The 25,224-nt window shown below is 37.6% G+C and overlaps 1 protein-coding gene across 3 annotated transcripts in view; it reads right to left on the minus strand.

Annotated features, from left to right (window-relative positions):
- iqsec1a (IQ motif and Sec7 domain ArfGEF 1a) overlaps positions 1-25,224 on the minus strand; it is a 128,555-nt gene that overhangs the window by 83,747 nt on the left and 19,584 nt on the right. For all 3 annotated transcript variants that reach the window (XM_008414093.2, XM_008414099.2, XM_008414098.2), the window contains exons 2-3: positions 14,705-14,734; positions 3,672-3,779 (exon numbers count right to left, since the gene is read on the minus strand). In XM_008414093.2, the coding sequence (XP_008412315.1) occupies positions 3,672-3,779; positions 14,705-14,734 (138 nt within the window). The remainder of the gene's footprint in view (positions 1-3,671; positions 3,780-14,704; positions 14,735-25,224) is intronic.

The following is a 25,224-nucleotide window of genomic DNA, read 5'->3' on the forward strand; positions in this document are numbered from 1 at the left end:
GATAAAGGCTGGGGGGGGCGGTGAGGGACCTGGATAAAGGCTGGGGGGGGCGCTGGGCTGAAAAAGGTTGAGAAACACTGGACTAGACCATTTCTGCTTTGATCTAAAACCATTCCATTGTAGCTCTGACTGTGTACTTCTTCCACGGACTCAAGTCTTCTGCTACTTTTAACACAATTCTTCCCAAGATGACCCTGTGTTTTTTCAATCCATCTTCCAAACCATTTCGACCAAGGATATGCTGTGTTCAGAATGATGTACGGTTTTAGTTTTCAGATTTTTATTTGCGAATTTAAAAACATGAGTCATTTACTTTCCCCTTCACAATTAACCATCACCTTGTGATGTTCTATCACACACAAGCTCAACAAGATCCCAACATTTTGCAGCATCAATGTAAAAAATCTGAAAGAAGTTCAGTTTTGAACGTTACTGGAAATGACTGGGCAACAACAGCTCGACACAGGTCAGACTCCCCCCTTTTCCAAACAACAAAAATTTGTAATGAATAATTCAGTCCTCCAAACGCTTTGGATAATTAAAGTTTTTTTCTTCAACATGTTCTATTATGCAACACACATACATCTAAACCAAGCGAGGCAATGAGCATGCTGCCGGGCATGGCACCGCACATCAGAAGTGGCAAAGTAATTAATATTTCACCCACTCGTTTCACATTAACGCCACACAAACACAGTCAGAAAACACAGTCGCAAGAATCAGTCACTCATCGGGAGTCTCATACAGCCGCAGAGCTTCAGCGGGAAATGATTACACAATATCTTTCCTCATTTCGCTTCAAACACAATGTGAAAAATGCTGTTTCCCAGCGACTCCGTGGTCAACATTGCATCCCACATCAATGCAACATCCTGAGTTCAAATCTGTTGCATGACCTTCGTCACGTTGTGGTGAGAGAGCTTCCACTACCGAAGGAAATCGTCCACAACAAGACAGTCATGATGGAGGTCTCGGCGTTTGCTTTCAATCAGTTTCGTGCAGCTACTCATTTTTTAAACTTTCCTTCAGTCCTGTACAGTGTGTTTGTGTTGTTCAAGGCATGCATTCAGCAAGCTGCCCACTCATATTCATTGTTACACTTCAAACTGGCCTGAAATGTTTGACACAATAAACAGCTGAACAATGAGCTTCACAGTGTCACGGATGCTTGACACAGAAAGAATGGAGAGACTGGCACAAATTACCTTTTCTGGCCAGAGAAACCCGAAACCAAACGTTGGTGTTGGTTGATGTACAAATCCCTCAAGGAAGTCCATTTAGAAAACAGGATGGAACTGTTTTGTTTGTGAATTGGATGAATGATCAGCCTGTTCCGAATCCGTTTCTGAGAACACTACACAGCTGATCCTGATGCACAGTTTGTTGCACATTTGTTTCAATGTGAAGAAATACAGACATACTCCCCCATCTTATCAGCAGCTGAGTAAAGATAACGCTGAACCAATGCGTATGCAATCACTAAGTTACCACTGACTTTTAAAGTCACAGTGACAGAGAGACTGTATTGGCTGGTGCACCTTTCTGCCTTTCTGTATCTTGTCACCTTCTCTGTATGCTGCCCACAGACAGCTGCTGAGTAGGAAAGAGATCTGAGAGCTAATCTGAAGCATTAAACTATAAGATGTTCAAAGCAAAGCGCTAAGCTACAGAAGAATGACTAACTTTTTTGCAAGTTGTGTCTCCACATTATTAACTGAAACCACACTGAAATATTTTATAAAAAGAAAGATCGAGCCATATTTAAAAAAAAAAAAAAAAGATTTAACATGCTAACATTAATCTTGCACTTCAAAAACTTCATTGTCAGCTGGAGCAAAATTTGACTTTCTACTGTATACATTGACTCAGGAACACTTTTACAAATTAATTATAAAACCAAGTTTTAGACACCTTAATATCCATGAATACATACATTTTGTAGCGAAATACAATGATCAACACACAACACAGAAATGCCTGAAGCAGCAGCATATCACGTGTGACATCAGTACAATAATTGGCCAACTTTTTTTTTTATTGTAATATATGTATTTGCTAGATTAGAAGAAAAGCATTTCAGTCAACATGCCCAACAATTTAAAGTTTTTCATTGGACGGTAATAAATTATGTTGGTTATGTCTGACTGTCCGACGTGTTTTCACAAACAATTCTGATAATGTAGGTGGCTCCACCACAAGCCGACTCCACCATGAACTGAATAACCAACTTGAAACACAAAAATGTAAATACAACTGATGAGAAGAAAGAAAACGAGCTAATGTGCAAGGCCAGAAAACTGCAGCAACAAAGAATTCAAACCAGACCAAAGCCAGAAAAAAAAACTGTTTATACCAGCAGAAATATGACCATAATGGAGTCCCTTTGCAAAGCTCCCTCTCATCAGAATTTAACCTAACAAGAATTCTGATTCATTTTTGTGAACCGCTGTACCCTTAATGCTAACCTTTTTTGGACCAGACTGTGCTGACTGTCAGAATACCTGAAACTCCCAGGCGACTGTATAGAAAGCAGAAAGGATTATAATGTTCTCCAGCCACAAAATCGTAGCTTTTAGCATGGTATGATAAGGTTCCATTATTCTTTTGATAAGACAAACTAGCTTCTTCGCCATGTACCACAACTCTTAGCTCCAAATAATACTGCGGCTTTTGAGAACCAATCCAGCAAGGACAAAGAAGCAGATTTTCATGGAGGCACCCAGCATTCAGCTGTTATCAGTTAGCAATCAGCTGATTGTAATTGTGTCAGGATAATCCTGCTGTACAGTAAACAAAGCTCCTCAGCTGCTTACAGTCATCATAATCCATTTAACCTAATAGCCTTTAGCTGTTTTTAAAAATGACTCACTAAGCAACAATCAAGCCAAGACAAGAGGAGAGGATAAATAAGTGCATTAATCAGTGACGTTTTCGCAATTTAACAGAGTCTAAAAACAACTTGCAAATGTTTCTCATCAGACACTGAACAGTTTTTTATTTTTTTTACAGATTTTTTTTTTTTTAAACCGTGAAGAATGATTTATTTTTGTGCTGCACATGAGCCAAAAGTGGGCTATGGATTAAGTGCATATTTCTTTTTAATGATGAAGCACAAAGCACTAGGAGGCAGCTCTGAAACTCTCACAAGTCTTTTGAAGCTCCCACTAGTCAGTCCCACAGATTTGACAGACTGCTCTCTTTTTCTCCTTGTTTGCCGAGAAGGTTTCTGAAGGTCTGAGCTCAGTGCAGGCTAACGGCTCAGCAGCACTGAAGGCTCATTTTAAGACCAGATCATATTTCATTAAGGCTGAACCTGATTATCTCCTCCCATAGTGCACTTGGTCACAAAAAAGATGAGTGTACACATCAGGAGAACAAAACAGAGGCTCCCAGACCTGCATTCATGAAATGCTGATGACTGGAGAACAGCTGCAAAGCCTCCAACATTAGGACACGGCAAAGTCTGCAGCTGTCAAGCTGTCACTCCCGATACATCTGACGAAGAAAGGCTAACTACAGCAGGGCATTGATTTTAGCTGGGACAACTTCTAGACAATGACAGAAGGAAGACAGAAAGCCGCTGGTGTTTGGATGTGATATGTACACGCTGCTCTTATTAAGAGACACGCCGCACATTTAGAACTGTAACACCAAATAATATCTTACTGTACCCAAAGGACGCAGACTTCCACTTGCGGCAGGGGATGACCCTCTTGCAACCTTCGGATCCTAACCTCCCGGGATTTTCTGTGGCTTCAACCGGCAGTGATGCATGCCTCCTAAAAAAAAGAAAAAAGAAAAAGAAAAAAAAAGGACAAACAGTGTCACAGCACAACACAAACCTGCAAACGTGTGACGACAGATGTGAGGAGAAAAATTATCAGTGTGAAACTGCCACTTGGCAATGAAGCATTAATTATTTGAAGAACTAATTCTCTTTGTGGATTTCACTCTTCCCAATGTTTTGTTTTGGAACAATTCATTTTCATAGGCATAATAAAACATTTCAGATATAAACTGCAAACTGGAAATGACACATTTCAGTTTTATTTCTACAATATGTCATCGAAAGGAAAAAAGAAAAAGTCATTTGCTAAGCGATATCTTTTGATCAGTTTGGCACAGATACTACTACTAAAGCATATTACCTGAATTCATTTTTTAGCATATTAAAAGGTAAGCTACAGGAACAGAGAAATGGCCTCAGATCCCACTATGATCAACAACCTCATTGGTCTTATTAACCAGGCAGTAACAAGTACAGCTTTACGTCGATTATAGTATTCTGTGTTTTAAATTTATGTTCTATTGATCATATTTCTGTTATTTTCGAGGCATTTATTTTGATTTTCTCTCTTCTATTTTGTAAAAATGTCACTACAACTATTGAGCTGGTTGTTTTTGACGTTTACACAGCATTTCTTAGAAAGCTGTGAGCAATTGAAAATGGGATGGAGGATTTTTTTTTTTTTTTTATCGACAACATCTGCTGGGATTGGTTTTACACCATCTCCACCCAAATAAGTAAAATACACCTGCACTGCACTACCAGAGTTTTACTCTTTAAATTACAGAATGCTGTAGAAAATAAGCTGTTCAGATATTGAGGAAAACTAACTGCATTAATATAAGCAGGTAGATCACTGATATGGCTTAGTTTTGAAAACATTATTGTTCTTGAACTGAACTTTTCTCCACATTTCTCAGATCTCGTCGTGTGTAAAACACAATTTCTCAGAAAAACGCAGTCCGCTCTGACTGGGACAAACGGAATTACAAGCAATAACATCATCTAGTCCAAAAAAAAAAACATTAGAAAAAAAAGCAAGGCATTCACCTTTTCAGACACACAGACATATATATATTAAAGATATTAAAACTATTTAGTTAATGTACATACATTTTAGAATGTAAACACTGAACATTATATTCAATGTACATTCGTTGATCAGCTATGAATCATATGCATCACGATGTGCGATATTTCTCTTCATCTGTATTTACATTGTTACATTTTCTAAACAAGTATTCATCGGCAATAACAGGTTAATAGAAATTATAATCTTGTCCATTAAGGAGGATCACAGAAAGGAAAAGCCGGCAGGGCTTAGGTTTAATTGTAGGGCATGTGACCTCACTTTTAAGCTTTGTTTGTACTCTACACAAGAGTGTTGTATGTAGAGATCTCCTAAGAGGCATGTCTCTCTCATCCATTGTTTACTAATGCTTCAACAAAACAGAGCCTTTTGGTTGTTTCAGACGGATGAAGCAAAGTTCGTAAGCTTGCAGCCCAACACCAAGAACAAAGTTGTAACCCAGTTATTTCAGTACCAGATCAAGAACTTTATTCAACATTTTTTCAAAACCACAATGATTTTCCATCTTATTCTTCCCTTAAATGAGATGGCAGAGAAAATACCAGGGTGGTAGACAATTTCTTTTGCTGCCCCTCCACCACCTATTGCTGTGCACTGTCGGTCAGCTGGGTGTAAGATTGTTCCACCTTAAAATACTCGTATTACTCTTTAAAGACCAAAATGTAATGCTGCAAATAACATTAGTAAAATTGTATCACCAATGTATTATTTTGGGAGCATTAAAGCAATTTGATCATGTCATACAACTGAATCTCAGTCAACTACTTATAAATGTAAAATGTTTATTGCTTTTAACTTTAGTTATTATGGCTTAGAGCTAATACCAAAACTCAGTCCTTCATAAAAATGGAATATTTTATAATACGACTTTTAACCAGTGATGACATATAACACTGCTGACACCCTCAGCATGTTCTGTCCAGGCATAGTAATGGAAAGTTGAGTGGAAGAAAAAAATGTGGTAAAAAAGGTGGCACAAGCTACAGAGATCTTAACCTGGCGAGGAACGTGAAGTAAAGATAAAAAAAATAAATAAATAAATTTAAATGTATGCTTTGTGTATTAAATTCATGAGCTTGTATATATTGTAATAACTTAAAGGAGATGCATCTGTATATTTCTGTTTTTGAAATTCTGTGTGAATACAGTGAAACGCTGGTATTTTAACTCAAGGTCATCATGTCATGAGAATCCCATACCAGCACATGCTACTTAAAAGATGAAGTCTTTATGTCAGATCTCGTCTGTGCTTTTCTTTTTTCCAAGCATTAAATTAATTTTATTGTTTAAAACAAGTTGCAGACACAAATCCAGCTCTGAAGTCCAGAGAGACAGCAGAGGCTGATTGTGTCATGCCTACTGCCATTTGCAGCTGTTTTTCTGCATAATGAAATATTAATTTGAAATATGCAAATTCAGGACTCAGAGCTATGGACCCTAACTAAGAAGGAATTCACTCAGCTTCTCACCTTTAGCTACTCCAGGGGTGACACCAAGTCAAATGCTGTGAACTTTTTTCAAACCTGAAAGTGGCAAAGCTGCTTTAGAAAGATTCTCTTCCCCCAGACAGAGATGTGTTGCAGACGAAGCCCTAAGTCTGCTGGACTATTCTCAGCATACACAGGTTACTGGAAATGGAGTTTATGTATAATGGAGTGAATTTAAATAGCACTCCTCTCGCATTGTTGGTCTGACAAGTCCTACAGGCTGCCCCCCACTTTGGCTTTTGTCCATCATAAAAATCTTCAAACACTACTTAACATTTGGAGGATTGGCGACTTCAGTTGCTTCCTAGATTATATGAGTTGGGGGATGGATATCCCCCAACTCATATAATCCATACAGCGAAAACTCCTCTTTTATGTTTTAAGAAACGTAAATTTAACCAGAAGGGCCCTTACATTCATCCTTTCATATTCTACACCGATGTCAAAGTTTTTCATTTTTATGTAAGATTTTATTAAAGTTAGTCTTGAATCTGTTCACATCACATTTTGACTTTTACAGCTTTAAAAGTTAAAATATGACTTGAATAGATTCAAAAAGAGTTAAGCTATTTTAAAGTGGACATTCAAATCTTTGTTGATTAAAACCCTTAACAGCATAACTACAGATTTCAGATTACTTTTGATACTGGTCTCCAGAAGAATGAGTCCAAAGAGATGTCTTAAGGCTTTTTCTTGGTCTTTTGATAGCTGTTAATGTTGAAAATTCTTCAAATTTCAGCACATCAACAACAATGACCACAGTGTTTTACATAACAGCCTTAGACATCCAACATGCATTTCTGGTTCTGTGTTGATTTATTTCCCTAATATTTACAGCAAAGGAGTTTGGCTGTTAAGGCTTATGGTCTCTCTTCAGTGAAAATGCCTTTAACCAGTGGAGCTCCCCAAGGCTCAATACTCAGTTCAGGTATTTATTCAGTCTTATAATGATATCTCTTACAATGTTCATGATATTTGCTGTCTTCTAAAACACATTAGCATAAAATGCTATCTAAATTGATTGACTGTGTTGGGCCTAATGCATACCTCCTGCTCTGCTCTACTGTCTGCTAGACAGTCCTTTATCATTTGTACCTACCCACTAAGATTCATTACGGATCCTTGCAATCCAGATTTTTGTGATCGTGCTGGCATAGAGGGCAGGGAAAGTCCACTCAACCAGAAAAATTTTGGCACGCAGTTTGGATGTGTGCCACTTGAAATGTAATATAAATACACTGAGGATTGAGACTTGATATAATGTGCTGTGCTACTGGATTACAAACGTGCACTGACGCCGTTTAAGAGGCCATAGTAAAAATTTTACAACTTTGAGTGAAACATGGCTGTTCAGCTGAGCTAAAAAGGAGCTTGTGTACACTGACATGGAGAGAGGAATGTTATCCATGAAAAACCTACCTGGCTTACAATTTCCAGAAACAATGATTATAGAAACACCTAGAATATCCACATACATCAGTTAAGTAATTAATGAAATCCAACATTTATAACCTTGACTAAATTTTCATTCACTGGACTTGCACATAAAATGAATCTCCTGGTCTTTCATCATTCACTTAAAAATGTTCAGAGCATTGTGATGCCTCGTTTATCTAACTGTAGAAAGTTTCTCCTTTGCCGAAGCAAGGTCAGTGACACGTTCCAGTAAGCGAGATCATATAACCCCCGTTCTAAATTCTTCACACCGGCTTCCTGTTGAGCTCAGAATTCATTTTGAAATATTAGTCTTTACACAAAGCAGCAAATGGTCAGGAAACAAGGATATCCTTTAACTACACATATACAGTTTCTTGTTCTCTAGCAAGGAAAATCAAAATCTCTAAAATCCAAACCTAATTCCCGTTTCAGAGTAATAAAATCATTTTAAGGTGGATTAAAATGAACTGTATTGAATTAGGGCAATCTATTTAGTCACACATTTGGAAAACAATGCCCAAAATTGAGGTTGCTTGTCAAAAGGGACTTCTAGCCTTGTCAAGGGCAGAGACAAAGGACACAGTTGGAGCCCTAGATACCAAAGTTGAGTATTTGTCGGCAGCAGAGGACGGGTTTCAGTGATCCCTGAGGACTACTCCTGCTTTGGGTGTTAGACAGCTCTACAGCAGGTGTTGAAACACAGCACCGTCACTTCCTGTCCCTGAAGATAAATATCAGCTCAGCTATTCTGTCACTACATCAAAGGACTTTTTAAGGTTAGATATCTTTGTGAACTAAGCGCCGTTTGGTCCACACCGTGTGTCGTTTTAGAAACGCTTCCTCAGCTGCTGAAAACTGCTGCTCCAAGGGTTTTCCTACACTAAATTACCTTGAAAAGAAACTGCAAGTGTGGATCCTCTCTGCTTCCCTTTTACAAATGCATTACATTAATTCCTTTGGCATAATATTCCGCTTCATTAATTATCTCACATTCCATTGACAACAATGCCATGAATAGAGCAAATGATGCAATTGATCGGACACACTGTGCTTTGCTGCTGTGGTTTTGAAACACACTAAAAGAGAGAGGTTGGGACCTCCAACACATCAGCTCAGCAGAGCTTTATTCTCTTCACTGTCATCTATATAATAATGGTTCAGCTGTATAATCCTCGCCTCTCTGTTTTCTCCAAGTCTCGGCGGAGGAGTAAAGGAAAATAAAAGCCACAGTCCAAGGTTTTTCTACAATGCATGCAGTCAATCACTGTGCTAGAGTCTCTCACAAGATCCCCCGGTCTTACTTGGAGTCGATTCTAATAAATATGAAATTTCAATTAGCCATCATTTTTCTTTCATACTCTTGTCAAATACAACTGCCATCCATCCCAAAGCTCAGCAGCTACGCTTTTATGAATGAGTGAAAAGGGCACGAGGAGGAGCGGCAGTGTGGGAACATTCACCGAGGAACAATCCAGTGAAAGCAGGTCACTGTGAAGCTGTTGATCCCCTGCCTGAATATCTCAGCCAACGTCTAATCACGTCTGAATAAAGCCATCCATTCTGATTTCACAACAGCAGACCAATTAAACACAACCATGTCGGTAATCCTCTCTCATTAACCACGGAGTGTGGTGGACAGTATAGGCAGCATTGCAGACTTCTCCCCCCCCAGCCCCAACAAAAACCTCCTCCAAACCAGTGCAAAGCAATCCTGCAGGATCGTGCCTTATTTATTTATAGCGCCAGTGCCAAGTTCAGAGGCTTCTGCATTATTAATGATAATGAAACCTACCGAGCCATGTTGCACAGAAATTTTCTTAAAAACTGCCAGTCTCACTGGTGTCATGCTGTAGCATATTAACAAGGTGTGAGATGTAAGCAACTGTGTGTTGTCAGCGGATTGCTGTTATGACAGTTCAGTTTATCCTGCTGTCGGTTCAGGTGACAAACAAGGAACAGCAAAAAATATGGAGAAAATCACAATGACAGGTAACTGTGATGCTTCCCAAACAGATGCAACAGCAGATTTACACACTATTCTTATCAAAAGAGAGTTATTTAGGACATGTTACATACTAATTATGAAAGCATATACTGAACTGTAAAATGATGATTTTGTTATCAAAACAAACAGAGATCTTTCATAGTAGTTTTTATGTTTCACTGGAACATTTCCAGTGAAACATAAATCATGCTAACATCCTGGTAGCACGATTGCCTTTGAGCAAGAAAGTCTAGGTTTAAATCTGGGTTGAGGTCTTTATGCATGGAGTCTGCATGCTTTCCCCGTGCATGCGTGGGTTCTCTATGGGTACTCAGACAATTCAAAAACATATGTTTGCTGTGTTAGAGGAGAAGTCAACATGTCTGACAATTTTTTGTCTGACTGTATTAATTCATGTTTGCAATGTCCAAGGTATTTTTGCAAACACTGTATATACACGTATACACATAATGTGAATATTTGAGTGACTTTATTACTGTGAAGCAACAAGGACTGACTGTAGTTTTGTTGCATAAAATTTTTATTTATTTTTACTTTGGACTTTGAGTGGGCTATGTGTTTGTTGTTGTTTTTTGTTGTTGTTGTTGATCGTTCTTGTCGGACAAACAGAGAAATTGTCCATCTCCAAAGACAAACTTTGTCACAGGCAAACGCTTCACTTATAACGAGCAATACGCAGAAAAAATTTGGTTACAGAAGGTCACCAAAAAGTTTAAGCTACATGGCCAAACTTTATGACAAGGTAATAGTATAAACTTTACATGCAGAATGTAAACATCTAGTTTAAATCCCCCCATTAGCAAGCTGCACCTCAACCTGACACTTTTAAGAACATCAAACAAGCCTTTACAAGCATTTTGAGGTTGGGACTTCAGAAGAGCCATTTCATAAGCTTCACTTTTCTCAGTCCAAAATCTGTTTAGATGTGTGTTTGGGATAATTGTGCAGTTAAGGTCATTTATTCCGCTCATGAAAAGGAATATAAAACCAAAGGAAGTGACTGACAAAATAAACTGCTGACAAAAGCCATGATTTTTCAGTTTCAGAAAAGAGATACTACTTGATGTTTGTTGCTCTATTTGCACCATTTGTCAATTTTTGGTTCAACTTACATTTTTGAATCCAAATTTTACAAACTAAATATGACTTTTTTTATGATTTGTAGCTCCTATAAGTTAATATAGATGTCCATCCATCCATCCATTTTCTTACACCCTTGTCCCTTAGTGGGGTAGTGAGGGTTGCTGGTGCCCATCTCCAGCTAAAGTTTGGGGCGAGAGGCGGGGTACATCCTGGACAGGTCGCCAGTCTGTCGCAGGGCAACACAGAGACACACAGGACAAACAACCATGCACACACACACTCACACCTAGGGAGAATTTAGAGAGACCAATTAACCTGACAGTCATGTTTTTGACTGTGGGAGGAAGCCAGAGTACCCAGAGAGAACCCACCATGCACAGGGAGAACATGCAAACTCCATGCAGAAAGACCCCAGGCTGGGAATTGAACCCAGAACCTTCTTGCTGCAAGGCAACAGCTCTACCAACTGGGCCACTATGTAAATGTACATAACATAATCAAACACTTGCAACAACAATAGACATCCACTCAGCTGTAACACACCAGTGAACACTTGCTGATGCCTCAACATGTCAGAGCTGTGAATATCAGAACTGTTAAGAAAATGTAAACATGTTGATGTAAGTAAAAAAAAAAAAAGAAAAGAAAAAACTTTCATCTTTCCGCTGTTCCAAAATAAACAGCAGAGCACGCTGCTGGAACACAACTCATTCATGGATTTTTGTAAGAGGTTGTTCATCAAAACATATGCCTGCTTTTCACAGGATGATGATAATGAATGAGGCTTTGATGTGAAGCCACTTTGCTGTTCTATTTCGCATCCATAAAACAGCTCTCAGTGGCCATACTCGGCCAGGTCTACTTTTGAAGCTAAAGAACTGTGATGTCTAATGAAGCCCTGGCTGCACTGGCACACCTATTTTCTTGTCTGTTCTATTTATCAAACTGTCTTCAGATTACATCACCTCTTGTTTCGCATTAAGCCGCATCTACACCTGATGGGTCTGCTGTAAAAGCAAAAAGGTTACACTTATCCATCGTTCTTTTTACAGAATGAGAATGTCATCTTGGGTTGTGAGCTCAGTACTAATTGAGGAAATGTAATAAAAGCACAACATCTAAGAATGCAGAGGCCATTTGGTTTCCAACCACATCAAATCGAAGTTCTGTTTCCCCTAGCGTTCCGTCTGTGTCTTGGTTTCAATTCCCACACCAACTCACAAATAAAAATGCATAGATGCATCTGTTTGAATATAGTTAAAGCAATATTCTACATTTTTAGCACTCTGTAAAACATACTTTCCTGTCTGTGATCACTTTTTTCCAATAAATATTTTATATCAGGCCTCTATTATTAATGCTGGGAGCTGCAGAGTACAATATATTCCAGCACTAGTTACAAAACAAATTGATTCACAGGTGTTTGAGCTTAACAGGCCAACTACACCGGAGTCAAATAACATTAGATTATTTAGTATTTCAGAAATATGGTCTTGCTCAAATGCTGCTGAACTTTGTGTGAAATTGTGTTGCTAAAAATCCTCAATTGTTATATTGTAATTAGGGCTACGTTTATGTTTCAAAGTTATACATAATGTTTTAGTTAAATGCTTTTCCGAGAATTTATATTTGGTTTTACATCCCTCAAGAAGTTGCCGTGAAATCACCCACTTGTTGCACAGTCCTTGCATATCTCAACCTGGACATTTGACTAACCATCTCATGAGAATCGATAGAGATCTGTCCAGTTGGTTGGGTTAGTGGTATGAGTACAGCTTCAGAACATTGATACCAGTTTAGACATATATACTGAACTGGTTTAGACTAGTTTAGACCATTCCTATAGCTTGTTAGTCTTTTATGTTGTTCAATCTATTTGCATGGGATCTTCTTGAGACATCCAAATAACTTTGTGCATGTAAGGCAGCCCGCCTTCTTTAATATTCCACTTGATGAAATATCACCACCAAAATAGACGTTATTACTGCTATGCTTTTAATACATTGTGAGTGTCCTTTGCTGGAATAGTCTATTCATGCCTCCTCCAAACATTCTTCTTGTTTTGGGGCCGAACAGCTCAATCTTTGTCTCCTTTGACCATAAAACCTCCCAGTTTTATGGTCTGCAAATTTCAGCAGAGCTTGAAGGTGTCGATTTTGGAAAAGGGGCTTATTTGTTGGTCAGCAGAGTCTCAGTCCATATTGATTTTAAACTTGCTTCACGGTGGACAGCGACACTTCTGCTTCAGCAGCTTCCAGTTTATGAGGCACTTGAGTCTGGGTTCCTGGATTATTCGTAAACATCCTCACCAATTTCCTTTCACCTGAGGTGACGGTTTGATTTGGAGGAGTGAAACTTTGACACGATTTGGTGTTTTGGCAGAACAATGCTCGCTAGCACATCAAAGTTGGTCTTGGACATAAATAAATGAGGCTAAAAGTAAGCTTCTGGGATAAACCTCAACACTAAAATGAATAGGCTACGCTTAAGAGCTGCGTCAGCCAGAAATATGCAAAAAAATTGTTTGAGGTTTGAAAGAGCTTTTGGTCGAGGCACAACTTGCTAAGTGATACACATTCATTCATTGGGGCTAAATATATTCAAACCAGCATTTAAAAAATTTGAAGCTGTGTGAATTGCAGAAAATATGCATCAAATTCAACGTGGAGCACCTGGGTGAAGTCAGGACACTGCAGGGTTGGTACCTCCCAAGGACCTAGTTTAATACATTGTGAAAAGCCCAAAATAACGTCGATGATGACTGGGCTGTAATGTTTGATCAGAACTGTACATAAAGGTAAATAAGTAACTTTCAAGAATAATTTCTTCCAGGTTTTTGCATGTAACCCTGTTATTGTGCATCAGCTTCAATAAATACTGTTAGATATAACTTTACAAAACAGTTTGTGTATGCAACTACCTACAAAGAATTAACATTGATGTGCATCTGATCTTCTGTAGTATAAATCAATAATATTAACAATAGCTGTGAATTTATTATGAATAGTGCAGACTGAGAACTGACTTTTCAGCTGACTTTCTTTATCCACATTGCATTTATTTCTTTAAATTGTTGTAACAGGCAATGTTGCCAGTCTGCTGCATGACAGAACATAAACAGACGAGTTTTAAAGCAGGAATTATTGAGGAGGAATACAGCAGGGAGAGCCTAGGCTGCAGAACAGACCTGAAACGTTTTTGGGTTTTTTTTCTCCTAAAACAGCAGACAGTTTGTGTGACACCCTTTCTAACGTACTTAGACTGCCTTTGGCTATGAACACATAGCAGTCTGAGGTTGTCTGAGGTGGAGGATGCTTGAAGAAAAACAGCTGATAAGGAGTGTGTTTACCACTGAGCAAAACCCATCTACTCCCTGCACATGGCTTATACTCCTCAGTTATGTTTCCAGTAAAGATCGGTTTACTTCAAAACTGTGGCAGCAAAACCACTCCTACTGCCAACAAGTAAAAACAAAGACAAAGGGCCTTGATGAAAAAGAAAAAAAAAAATCCCATAATTTTCTCTTCACTCTGTAAAATCTACCAGTCGGCAACACAAACAAAAGTGACGAGTTCTTTCTCTGTCGTACAAGTCTGTGCTTGTCCTTCAGAGAAAAGAAACGATATCACCCCAAATAGTGTTCTGATTACTGTTGTTTACTTTTACACAGCCACAGCTTGAGATTTTTGAAACCCAATCCCAATATTGTGTCAAGGATGTCCAAAGCAAAATGCTGTTGTAATGGAAAAAAAGAAATCTGCAGAAGTCTACTACTGATCATAAAAACTGGAATCACAAGAAGCAGCTTGACCTACCTGACCATTCTGGTGGGGTCAAACTCCAATCTGTAAGGCAGGGAAGAAAAAAAATTGTTAGTTTTGTTTAAACAAATTGAAACTAGAAAAATATTTCCACAGTAAAGCTTTAGCTTTAGATGCTACAAAAAATAAATTAAATAATTTGATTCAGTGATGTCAGAGATGAGATCGAGTTAAGCAGTGTGGAACTGCAACTGAAATCCTGAGAGATTTTAGAAATTTACAATCCCACAATGAAATATGGAAGTCAGATTTACAAGTTAAACATGTTAAGCAATTTTTAGGTACATCTTGTTAATGCAAAAGAGTGAATTAGCCAATCACTTGGGAGCAACTAAACGTATTTAGGACTCTAGAAACGATAAAAATGACCCCCAGAGGTCAAACTGAGCATCAAAATCAAAATGAAATGGGATTGTAGTTACTTTGGGGCTTTTGTTGCCATTGACAGAGTCTGATCTGGGTATTTCAGAACCTGCTGATCTAAAAGGAATTTCACATACAAGTCTACACAGAATAAGCTGAAAAAGATATCTTGCCTTGTATAAAGGGCTCGGCATGGAGCTGGTGGTGTAACAGCAAGAGAGACGCTTTCTTGGCTTTATACTGAGAACCACAGCTGAGTATTGTTGCTGACCATGTCTATTCTTTCATGACCACACTATACCCATCTTCTGATGGCTTGTTCCTGCAGTAACGCACCATGACTACAAACTTAAATCCTTCCAAACTGGTTTGTAGAATATAACAATGAGTTACTGACCAGACCTCAGTCCAACAGAGCACCTTCAAAATGGATATTAACATCAGAGATGTGGAACCAACAAATCTTGTTTTGTGGCTTGTTATTCGTATACATATAACTGTGTAATTGCGTTAAATAGCGACTAAAGACAGCAGATAACTGAAAATTTAATATTTTCTTATGTATAAATAAGATAAGCCTTCTGTGTGTAAGGTCCCACCACCTGTAGAGGATTTTATTAAAAAGCAAAAAGGTTTACAAAGCACTAGGTCGACCTCCAGGGACATGAGGTTCAGTTTAGAAAGTCTTCGTTCTCACAGAAATTGTTCTATCAATTAAAGGATATCAGCGCAGGAACACACTGCCTGTTACCAGCTTAAAGTACGGTTCATTAGTTATCGGCAATGTGATCACTGAAAGATAGGTATCTTTAAAGAATTTTGAGTTTTTATTTTTGACAGTTTTTAAAAACAAAAATATATATATTTTCATATAAGCCTCTTAAAATAGGGCTTCCTGACTATATAGTTTGTTTTTGCTGTATTTTTTATGTATGAAACTGTATGATTGCATCTGGTGCATCTGGTTTTATGGGACTATGGACGGAAATGAGCATTTTGCTAAATCCGGTATATTTACGACGACAATGCACCGTCCCATTTAAATAAAAATCAATCAATCAAAACACAATTTGTTTTGCCTATATTGCTTAACTTTAAATTTTGAGGTTTTAGTAAAGAGTTGACTGAATGTGCTTAAAAGTTTTTCTCTCTTTTTTCTTTTTTTACCTTCGGCACCTATAACTATCATCAGATTTTCTGTTACACACAATTAGTCCTCAATTTTTGCTGCAAAGTTTAGGGGTCCACTGCAGTCGAGATGACTGCACTAGAAAGGGAACGTACTCCTCACCATGCAGAAATAAAATGTGCGGCCTGTTCTTCAAACCATAGCACTGAGGAGCAATAAAGCAACTGCATGGCTGCGTCAGGCCAAATTTATGAGCCGCTTTGTTGGCTCCTCTCACTTTGGAGGAAAACAGTGAAGTAAAGTCCACACAGACTTGACTTTGTGTGGACTTTTTAAATACTGTAGGCTGCGTGCAGAAATGTTGCACTGTTCAGGACATAACAGCCATCTGCAACCGCATTTCTATTTTAGAAACATTTGTTTACAATTGTCTGACCCTAATCGTCTTTTAATAATTCCCACAAAGCACAACAAAAACATGGTATTAGCTGTTTTTCTTTGTGCAAATTGTAATGTTGAGATTGTAGAAAGTAGTTCAGGTGAAGGTTGCAGAAGTGTCAGTGAAACACAGTGGGTGGATGAGATTCACTGATTCACTCTGCGGTTCACTCACAACAGCAATTACTCAAGCTATTGACTGCAGTGTAAAAAACACATTACAGGGGAAAAAAAAGGAAAAACTCAAACTAATCACTAAACAGTTGTTGAATGATACACCCATCTTTTAAACCGTTTCCTCTACCTCCACCCACTCATTTATATGCAAACCACAAATGGAAGGAGTTATTACATTCTGAAACAACAACAAAAAAAAACCTCTTCAGGCTACTATCACCACTATTAATATTACCACAATCACCAAAGCTGTTTACGTTACAATTTGTTTTAGTATGCTGACGCTGCAACGAGGGTCCCACTTCCACAGAAGACAGATGGAGTGTCTGCTGCAGCGTACACAGCATGACGTATCATCAGTCACTGTTATTCATGTGGAACGTCACTTTGTGCCCATCTGAGCTGCTGCTTGATAAGTTCAAACCTTCTTGGCCACTTCAAGGCCAGCCCAAAGCAAACACAGACATATCATCAATAAAAATTCAGTTTTGCATACTTTTTATTTATTTTTTTTAATTAAGATGTTAAAACAAATGTTCCTTTTTTTTCTAAACTTGGAGCCAAATAAATGCATCTTTTATTTAGGGGTACACCTACTGCAGTTCTCTGGTTTATCTCCGATCGCCAATCTTTAAAAATCCTGACCTGCCGATTCTGATTTTAGCTGATATCATTTTTTTGTGTCTTAAATGTCATTACATATAGCAAGAAAGTCGCTGATTTGGCAACAGTACTATTGTTGACTGCAAATGTGCAGGCATGATGAGGTGGGCCGGCCCATCACTCAAACCTCTCTTGCAGGAGAGCAGAAGAGGACAGTGGCTGATTTTTACACCATTGCTGAGGCAGATAAAATTAAGGTAATTATCGGTGGATAATATTGACTTCACATGCAAGTATTGATTGATCACTAATCTCCCAAACTTAAGGAAATCTACGCTGATAAATCGGTGCACCCCTACTTTTATTATGTGCCTTATTTAGTAAAAGTCTCACTGATATTAAAATGTCTTTTTCAAGAGAGATCCGGTCAAAACATCTTAAAATACAGTGGATCTCCAAAGGAGGCACACATAGTCAAGATCCACTTAAAACTTTTTTCACTATTCATTTGATGAATTGTACAATTCATCAAATTCAATAAATACACCTGTGGTAGAAGAATACTAAAATAGTCATTTTAAAAGTAAAGTTAATCTAACACACACTTGAACTAATATCTGGTTAAATCACCTTTTATTTAACTTCAGCGTTCAGCTTGTTTGGGTGATGTTAAACCGATCTGAAAATCAATCATATTGTGCGGACATCTGTTGTTCACTCGTCAGGTGACCTGAGAGATTCTATGGTTCTGAACTCCAGCCGTATCATTTTAAAACTTGAAATCTAGTCTTTCTTTTTTATGTAAGTTTTGATGCAAAACTGAAGTGAAAATTAATTGAATTGCAATTGAAATACCACACAAACGTATTTGAATACAAGAACAGAAAAATAGGACACAACCACATCAACCAAATACAGTCTACTGAAGCTCACTGAGGTCCATTCCCAAAGCCCTTTAAATAATGCATCATTAGCATTCAATAAGAATCAGTCTACTCTCTCAATATTTGCTCTTTGCCCTCTAACGTAAACGTGTGCCTTGACCCAGTGAATTCTCTATTATGTTCACAAGCTTACTGCTTTTAATCAAAAATAAAGTTTTTATTATTTGTTTTGTCCCTCATCCATAAAGCTTATAATGTACACCTAAAATTAAAGCTCAAATTTAAATTAAACAGTTTTTCTCCTGCATTGCGTAGAAATACAGTCTGCTGAAGCTCACTGAGGTCCATTCCCAAAGCCTTTTAACTAATGCATGAAAGGCCAAATCCCAATGGAAGCATTATTCCACGGTAAGGCCTCTGCGAGGTGTGTGATTGCTTCCTCCCATGCTGGACCAGGAGCAGCCAAAGCTGCAGTGGTAAAACTAATACTTTATCCCACCCACTTCCTTAAACTAAATCCTACAGTTCTGCCTTTTCCTGCAGGGTCAGTGACATCACCCTGCCCCACAGGGGCGGGTATATTTATTCCCCGTTTCCTCTACCTCAGATACATAATCTGTTGCTATGAGGACAGCCTGTTTCCTGTTGTGAGGGTGGAAAAGAACAGAGGGCACACCGAGCAAGGAAAATGCTGACTCAGAAATTATCAATCTGCCTTTCTGCAGGAGTAAGTGCAACCGGACACGACTGCAGGAATGCAGCAGCCTCACTCGTTTAATCATAGCTTGCTGCTTGGCTTCAAATGAACTGGAACATCATTTACTGCAGGCCATGCAGCGACACTGAATCGCACCCCGGAGCAACGCTCCATCTGAGACTACTCCTTTTATACGTGCACTAAATTGTGTTTCAATATACTTTTTTCTTTTAGTTATGCATCTTAAACATGTTCTGTTAAAAGCTGTTTTGCTATGGCCAGCGTGTCTGGGAGAAAGTTATTTTCTTGTACACTTTGTATGGACAAAAGCATGAAGGTATATCAAATCGCTGGTGTGATAGAGCAAAAGTAAAATATCTAAGCTAAATCAAATGATTATGAACTGAATTTGAAAATGCCGTCATAAGATATGTTTATTCTACTTATAAAGCATTTTTGATTATACTAAATTTTTGTAATAACTGCTCGGTGTATTGTCATTGACAGTATGGTCCCTTATATTTAACAAACACAAAAAAATTATAGAAAATACAAAAGAAAATATATAAATATATTTTTAAAAATGCTAGTCATGTTATCACAAATAACAGTTTTCTTATTGTTTATGTTAAGTTACATAGTTGATTTTCTTATAGGGGAAAAAAAAAGTTAAAAATAAAGAGTTTAAAAAAAACATGACTTTTCTGTCTGACTATATTTGCCCTTTCAAGAAAACTTATGCAATTTGACATCATTTACAAAAAGTATGTAAAATGCTATTATTTGCAGCAGGTTTGCCGGCCACTACTACAAGTGATTTTGCACTGGCTCTTTGCAGGAGAATCCCATTTACAAGTGGAATACTTTTACACTCTTTTGGTTTATTTCCACTGCATAACCTTTTTTCCAGGAAACATGGAATTTCCTTGGTCCATTACTTTACACAATGCCTGTTTTGTTTTGTTCCTGGAAAAAGTTATTAAAAACAAGTGTTTGTCTAAATTAAAGTGAATTCATGGTTCCTTTTTCCACATAATGTAACCAGTAGTGCTTATGATTAAAAAAATAATAATTATGTGATCGGTATTGGTGATCGGCCCTCATGGGTGATCGGAATCGGAATCGGCAGGAAAAAACCTGATCGGCACATCTCTACTAAATACATGTGAATGAATACTGACTAATACATGTGAATGAATTAACAGCAACACTTGTTGGGAAGCATCTCACGCAATCCACGAAGAGTCATATCTTATCAGAAGATACAAACAGCAGTGAGTGAACTAGCAGTCTAAATAAAGTCTTGTTTCTTTTAGCTGAAGCTGCTCAGGTTAATTATATGACCTCAAACTGCTGTGTCAGCGTTCTCTTTAATCCCTTGACAAATTGATTACAATGGCCAAAATCAATGCAGAAATCACAAAACAGCAGCCCAATTCAAGCAGCCTGTTTAAGGTGAGACAATGTCTTAAGATTATCAAAATGTTACTGCAAAAAAAATAAAAATATACTTCTCTTACATTCTAGTGTTTAATGTATTTCATACACATAATTGAAAACAGAACTTTACTAACAAAAAGTTTGCTAAATGCCACAATAAAGATAGAACGGATATCTCAGAGATTTATTTTATTAAAGTTTTCAAAATCTGAAATTTACACACATTTGGCTTTGTACTTGTGTAGCACCTCATTAAGTCAAGAGGACCCCAAAATGCTGCACACTTCAGTCATTCACCCATTCATGCTCACACTTTCACTTAGTATTTGGCAGTATTTCTTTTGAACTACATAACCTAGGTCAAAAGTTTTGTTTTTATTTTCCACAAGCTTCTTAATAATAGTTCACTGGAAATCTGGTCCATTCCTCCTGACAGAACTGATGTAACTGATTCAAGTTTTTATAGACCGCCTCACTCACACACACACACACACGCACACCCACACGCAYACACACACACACACACACACACACACACACACACACCTTTTCAGATTCTCTGTAAGACTAAGATCAAGGCTTTGCAAAAGCCACCTGAAAACATTCCCTTTGTAGTCCTGAAGCCACTTTGGATGTATGATGAGGGTTATTGTCCATTTGGAGGACCAATCTCTGCCCAAGCTTTTACTTCCTGGCTGATATCTTTAGATGTTCCGTCAATATTTCTACATAATGTTCTTTCCTCATCTATTTCACAAAGTGTAACAGCCAAACAGCCCAACAACACGATGCTACCGTCCTGCTCTCATCATGTCTACATGTAATGGCATTTAATTGTTTAAACACATCTGGAAATTGTTCCAAAGGCTAAACCAGACTTGCACAATTCTGTTCTGATGTCATGACTGATTTCTTTTGACTTTCCAGTCATTTCAAACAACAAAGCAGTGTGATTCAGGTGTGGCCCTAAAAAGCATTGACATTCCTCCAATCGGTTAGTTTCAGAAGTTCCCAAAGCCATGACATCATCATCTGGGCTTTCCTTCATTTTTAATTAATCATCATATTATTTTTGCTGGATTTTTTTTTTCTCCATATTCACAAATACAAAAAAAAAATCTGAGTAATACTACACCACACATTCAGATTCAGATTTATTCGTGTCCCAAAAAAAGGCAAAGTATCAAAAAAATAAAAACAATAAAACATCCCAAAAAGGACATTGAATACAAATCAATGCATTATTACTGCATGATTTGATTTATTGATAAATGATATCTTAGATAGATAACCTATCTTTACAACATGATAAAGATAGATAACCTATCTTTACAACAAGATAGGTAAATCCTCTAAAAAAAAACAACAAAAAACCTCTGTCACAAAGTGGTAAAACACACACGATTTTTACTGCATACATTATTGAAATTGTAGACAAAAGGTAATCAGATGAATGTAGACTGGCAAACACAAGTGCGATGTTCTAAGCTCATTTAATCGTCTCCTCCTACTAATAATGAAAAACTCAATTTGCTTTATCCAGCTGTTTTGAGAAAAGTAAACAAAGCTAAATATTCAAACAGATGTGTTCCTGTCAGGGTTGCCACATCAGTTTCAATAGAATTTAGTACAAGTATTTTACAAAAGGTTCCCTAATTACATAGTTGGTGAATTCTACACAGCAGCAAGTATTCAGGAAGTTCAAGTTATTCAGACTGAAAGCATCTAAAATAGCCTGACAATGCAACAGAGGAAAAGCAGCAGTTTGAATAGTCAGCTTGAACAACCATTTGCATGGTTATTTTCAAAGCAATGTGATTCTGTGGCTCTGCTCTGATCAATTCATGATTCTGAAGCCAAAAACATGACAAAAAAAACAAACAAGAGAAAATATTAAAGTGGCTCAGAACACAGATTAATACCAGACACGGTCTGATTCTGAAACATTGACAGGCCACATAAAAAGCACCAGAAGAGCTCCATCTGTTTGTCACAATGTCTGGGTTACATAAAGATGCAGACAACTTCAACTGTGATTGAACATGTGATGATGTGACATCAGAGTAAATGATGTTGTCTGTGAAAACCACAAAAATGGCAAGAGATGATTTCTTGGGTAATTCCAAACAACAAATATTGTCCTTTCTGTGAACAAACAAATAAAACAAAACAATTTAAAAAAAAAAAAAACATGTCAATTGTCATCTTTTTGCTGTGAAAAAAAATGATCATCATTTAGTGACAGCAAGTAATTTACTGACGTCTGGACCTGGCTGGCCCTGACCAATGACTGACCGATCAAACAACCAAAATTTTTCTGATCAGTCAATAAACCATATCTAAAACTCTCCGACATGGGCAACACTCTTTGATGTGGAAGTTGCTACTTTCGGTAAGACTCTCAGTCAATTTGGGTATCAGTAAAACTTCACGACAAACCATTTTAAACAAAAGCATTCTTATTGTAGACTTGGAATTCGCCACAAATCCCTGATCAGAGCGTAACTTTTGGTAAATAAAGATGTCAACTAAATGTGTCTTCAGCTTTTAAAATTCAATAAAAAGCAAGAGAGAGACATAGAAAGAGATTAAGCTATACACCGTGGGAGGAAAAAAGATTGCAGTGAAAATGAGATGAAGAGTTTATTTAGCCTTGAAATGAAGGGACCTGACTGGTGTCCAGGCAACCGAGAATGATCATGAAATAAACTGAACTTGTTCATATTTAGAGAGGAGATAAAGATTGTGTCAAATGTTTTATGCAAAGTAATTTAAAAATGAAAAAAGGATTATGAACATATTTTTATAAGCATATTTTTCTACAAGCAAAAACAATCCTTTTCTATTCCTACTTTTAACTTAAAAATATATTGGTATATTGGCATATGTATCTCCAAACTCAACCCAAACTGTGCTTAATAAACCAGAAGGTTATCATTGAAGTTACCCAAAGTAGTTTTTTTTTTCCTTCAGCAGCAACTATGAAATATTATGTGCTGTCCCTTATAAACTCCTCGCTGACAGAATAAAAACATAATGAATCACAATATTTGTGCATTTGCTTCCATTCACAACAATGTCACGAAATGATCAATAAACCTGCAAACAAATTCAGCTGCTCATTAATGTTGGTAGGTTGCTGCAGAGCTTCATCATGTCTCAAATTTCAGCCCATTTACTGTCAATATTTCAAAAGATCCATTTTTCATCGCAGTCATTATATAGTGTACAGCATTTTACTCCTTAAGAGGAGGTTGCTCTTTTTTATTTTCCCCAGATGCGTGGTTGTGAGGGAGTGGATGCGTTATAGCAACACTGTCTCGGTGAAGTACTTGTATTACAGGTATTTACTCCACATTCTTGGCTCTGACATATATCGAACATTCATGTTTCCTGCAGAAATCAGCAGCACAAACATGTGGAAGAGCGCTCCTCTGTGGAGGTTTGCTTCTCGTATTATGTGCTGCATCTGGATGGAGTTACTGGTGCGTGACCCTCAATAGCTGTCTGGCCCAGAAAAATGAGGGTGGCAATCTGTCGCAAGCACATACACACACACACACGCACACACGCCATACACACACTACTACAAAACTCTGGAAACTGTTCCAAATAGTTCACCCACTTTCTTCACCTGCGTTGATTTCTCATTATTTACTCTGACACTGCACTACCAGCCAATACATTATTTAGATAAATGTCAAGCAGTGTGAGATGCACTAGCAGAGGAACTGAGCCTCAAAGAATTGATGTACTGACCCGGTGACATGTCATTTAAATTGAAGTCAAGACACATCAATCTCATTTCTGCCCAAAAACATGAATATATTGTATTGATTTGACTGCCACAATTTGAAGTATATTCTTTGTATTATAAATTACCTTGATGGAAATATGTCCCCTTGTAATTGAAAACACCATTTGTTTATGTTTGCGAGTTTTCTCTGATCCTTTTTTAAATGTGTCATAAATTTAGAATGCAAGACGATTCCCACTTTTGATCCAACCACATGCATCGGCAAAATAAAGCATAAAAAGTGATAAATATTGTGGGTATCCCAGAAAGTACTCTCTACTTTGTTAGAGGGTAAGAGGTTAGAGGTTTGTTTGTCTTACAAATCAAGCTGCAAGTCAAATTTCTCATTCCTGCTTCTAGTCATCCTTAAAGTTGCATTTAAAGGTGCATTTTCTTTCAATAACAACCGCACACTTATAAAAGCCTCCGAAAGGAAACTGCTGGAGGTTTCTTTCTGTTAAAGTGGTTGAGGATTAGGGATTGTTGTCTAGTTGTAATCATTTGTAAATCAGAGAAACTTGGTCATTGCAAATTCAAAGCACCAAATACTTGGTACTTCCAAAAAAATAAAAAATAAAAATAAATTTGTTGTTAAAAGCTAGAAATCAATATGGCACTCATGTCCACGTTTATGTAAAAGTGTGGTTAAACTTCTTTTTGACATATTTGACACTGATATGTTCATCATAATGCAAAACACTACGTTCTAACTTGAATCCACTCTGAGGCAGCACTACATAGGGAACCATCTGAAAAGTGTTTCAGAATAGAAAATGTTAACTGAAACCAAAACCATGAAACCACTTACAAGAAATAGCACTCCTGTTCTTATTATGTTCTTTTTTTTTTTAATTTGAGGCACTTACTACTTTATAGTATGGTAACATATGAGCACAAAATTCTCAAATCCCCTCAAGGAAGGTCTCACTCTCACATCGGCCAGACGACTTCCAGTGGCGGAGCCAGAGGGGGGGCCAGGGGGGCCAG

Source organism: Poecilia reticulata, linkage group LG7 (assembly GCF_000633615.1).
Source record: "Poecilia reticulata strain Guanapo linkage group LG7, Guppy_female_1.0+MT, whole genome shotgun sequence".
NCBI classification, from domain to species: domain Eukaryota; kingdom Metazoa; phylum Chordata; class Actinopteri; order Cyprinodontiformes; family Poeciliidae; genus Poecilia; species Poecilia reticulata.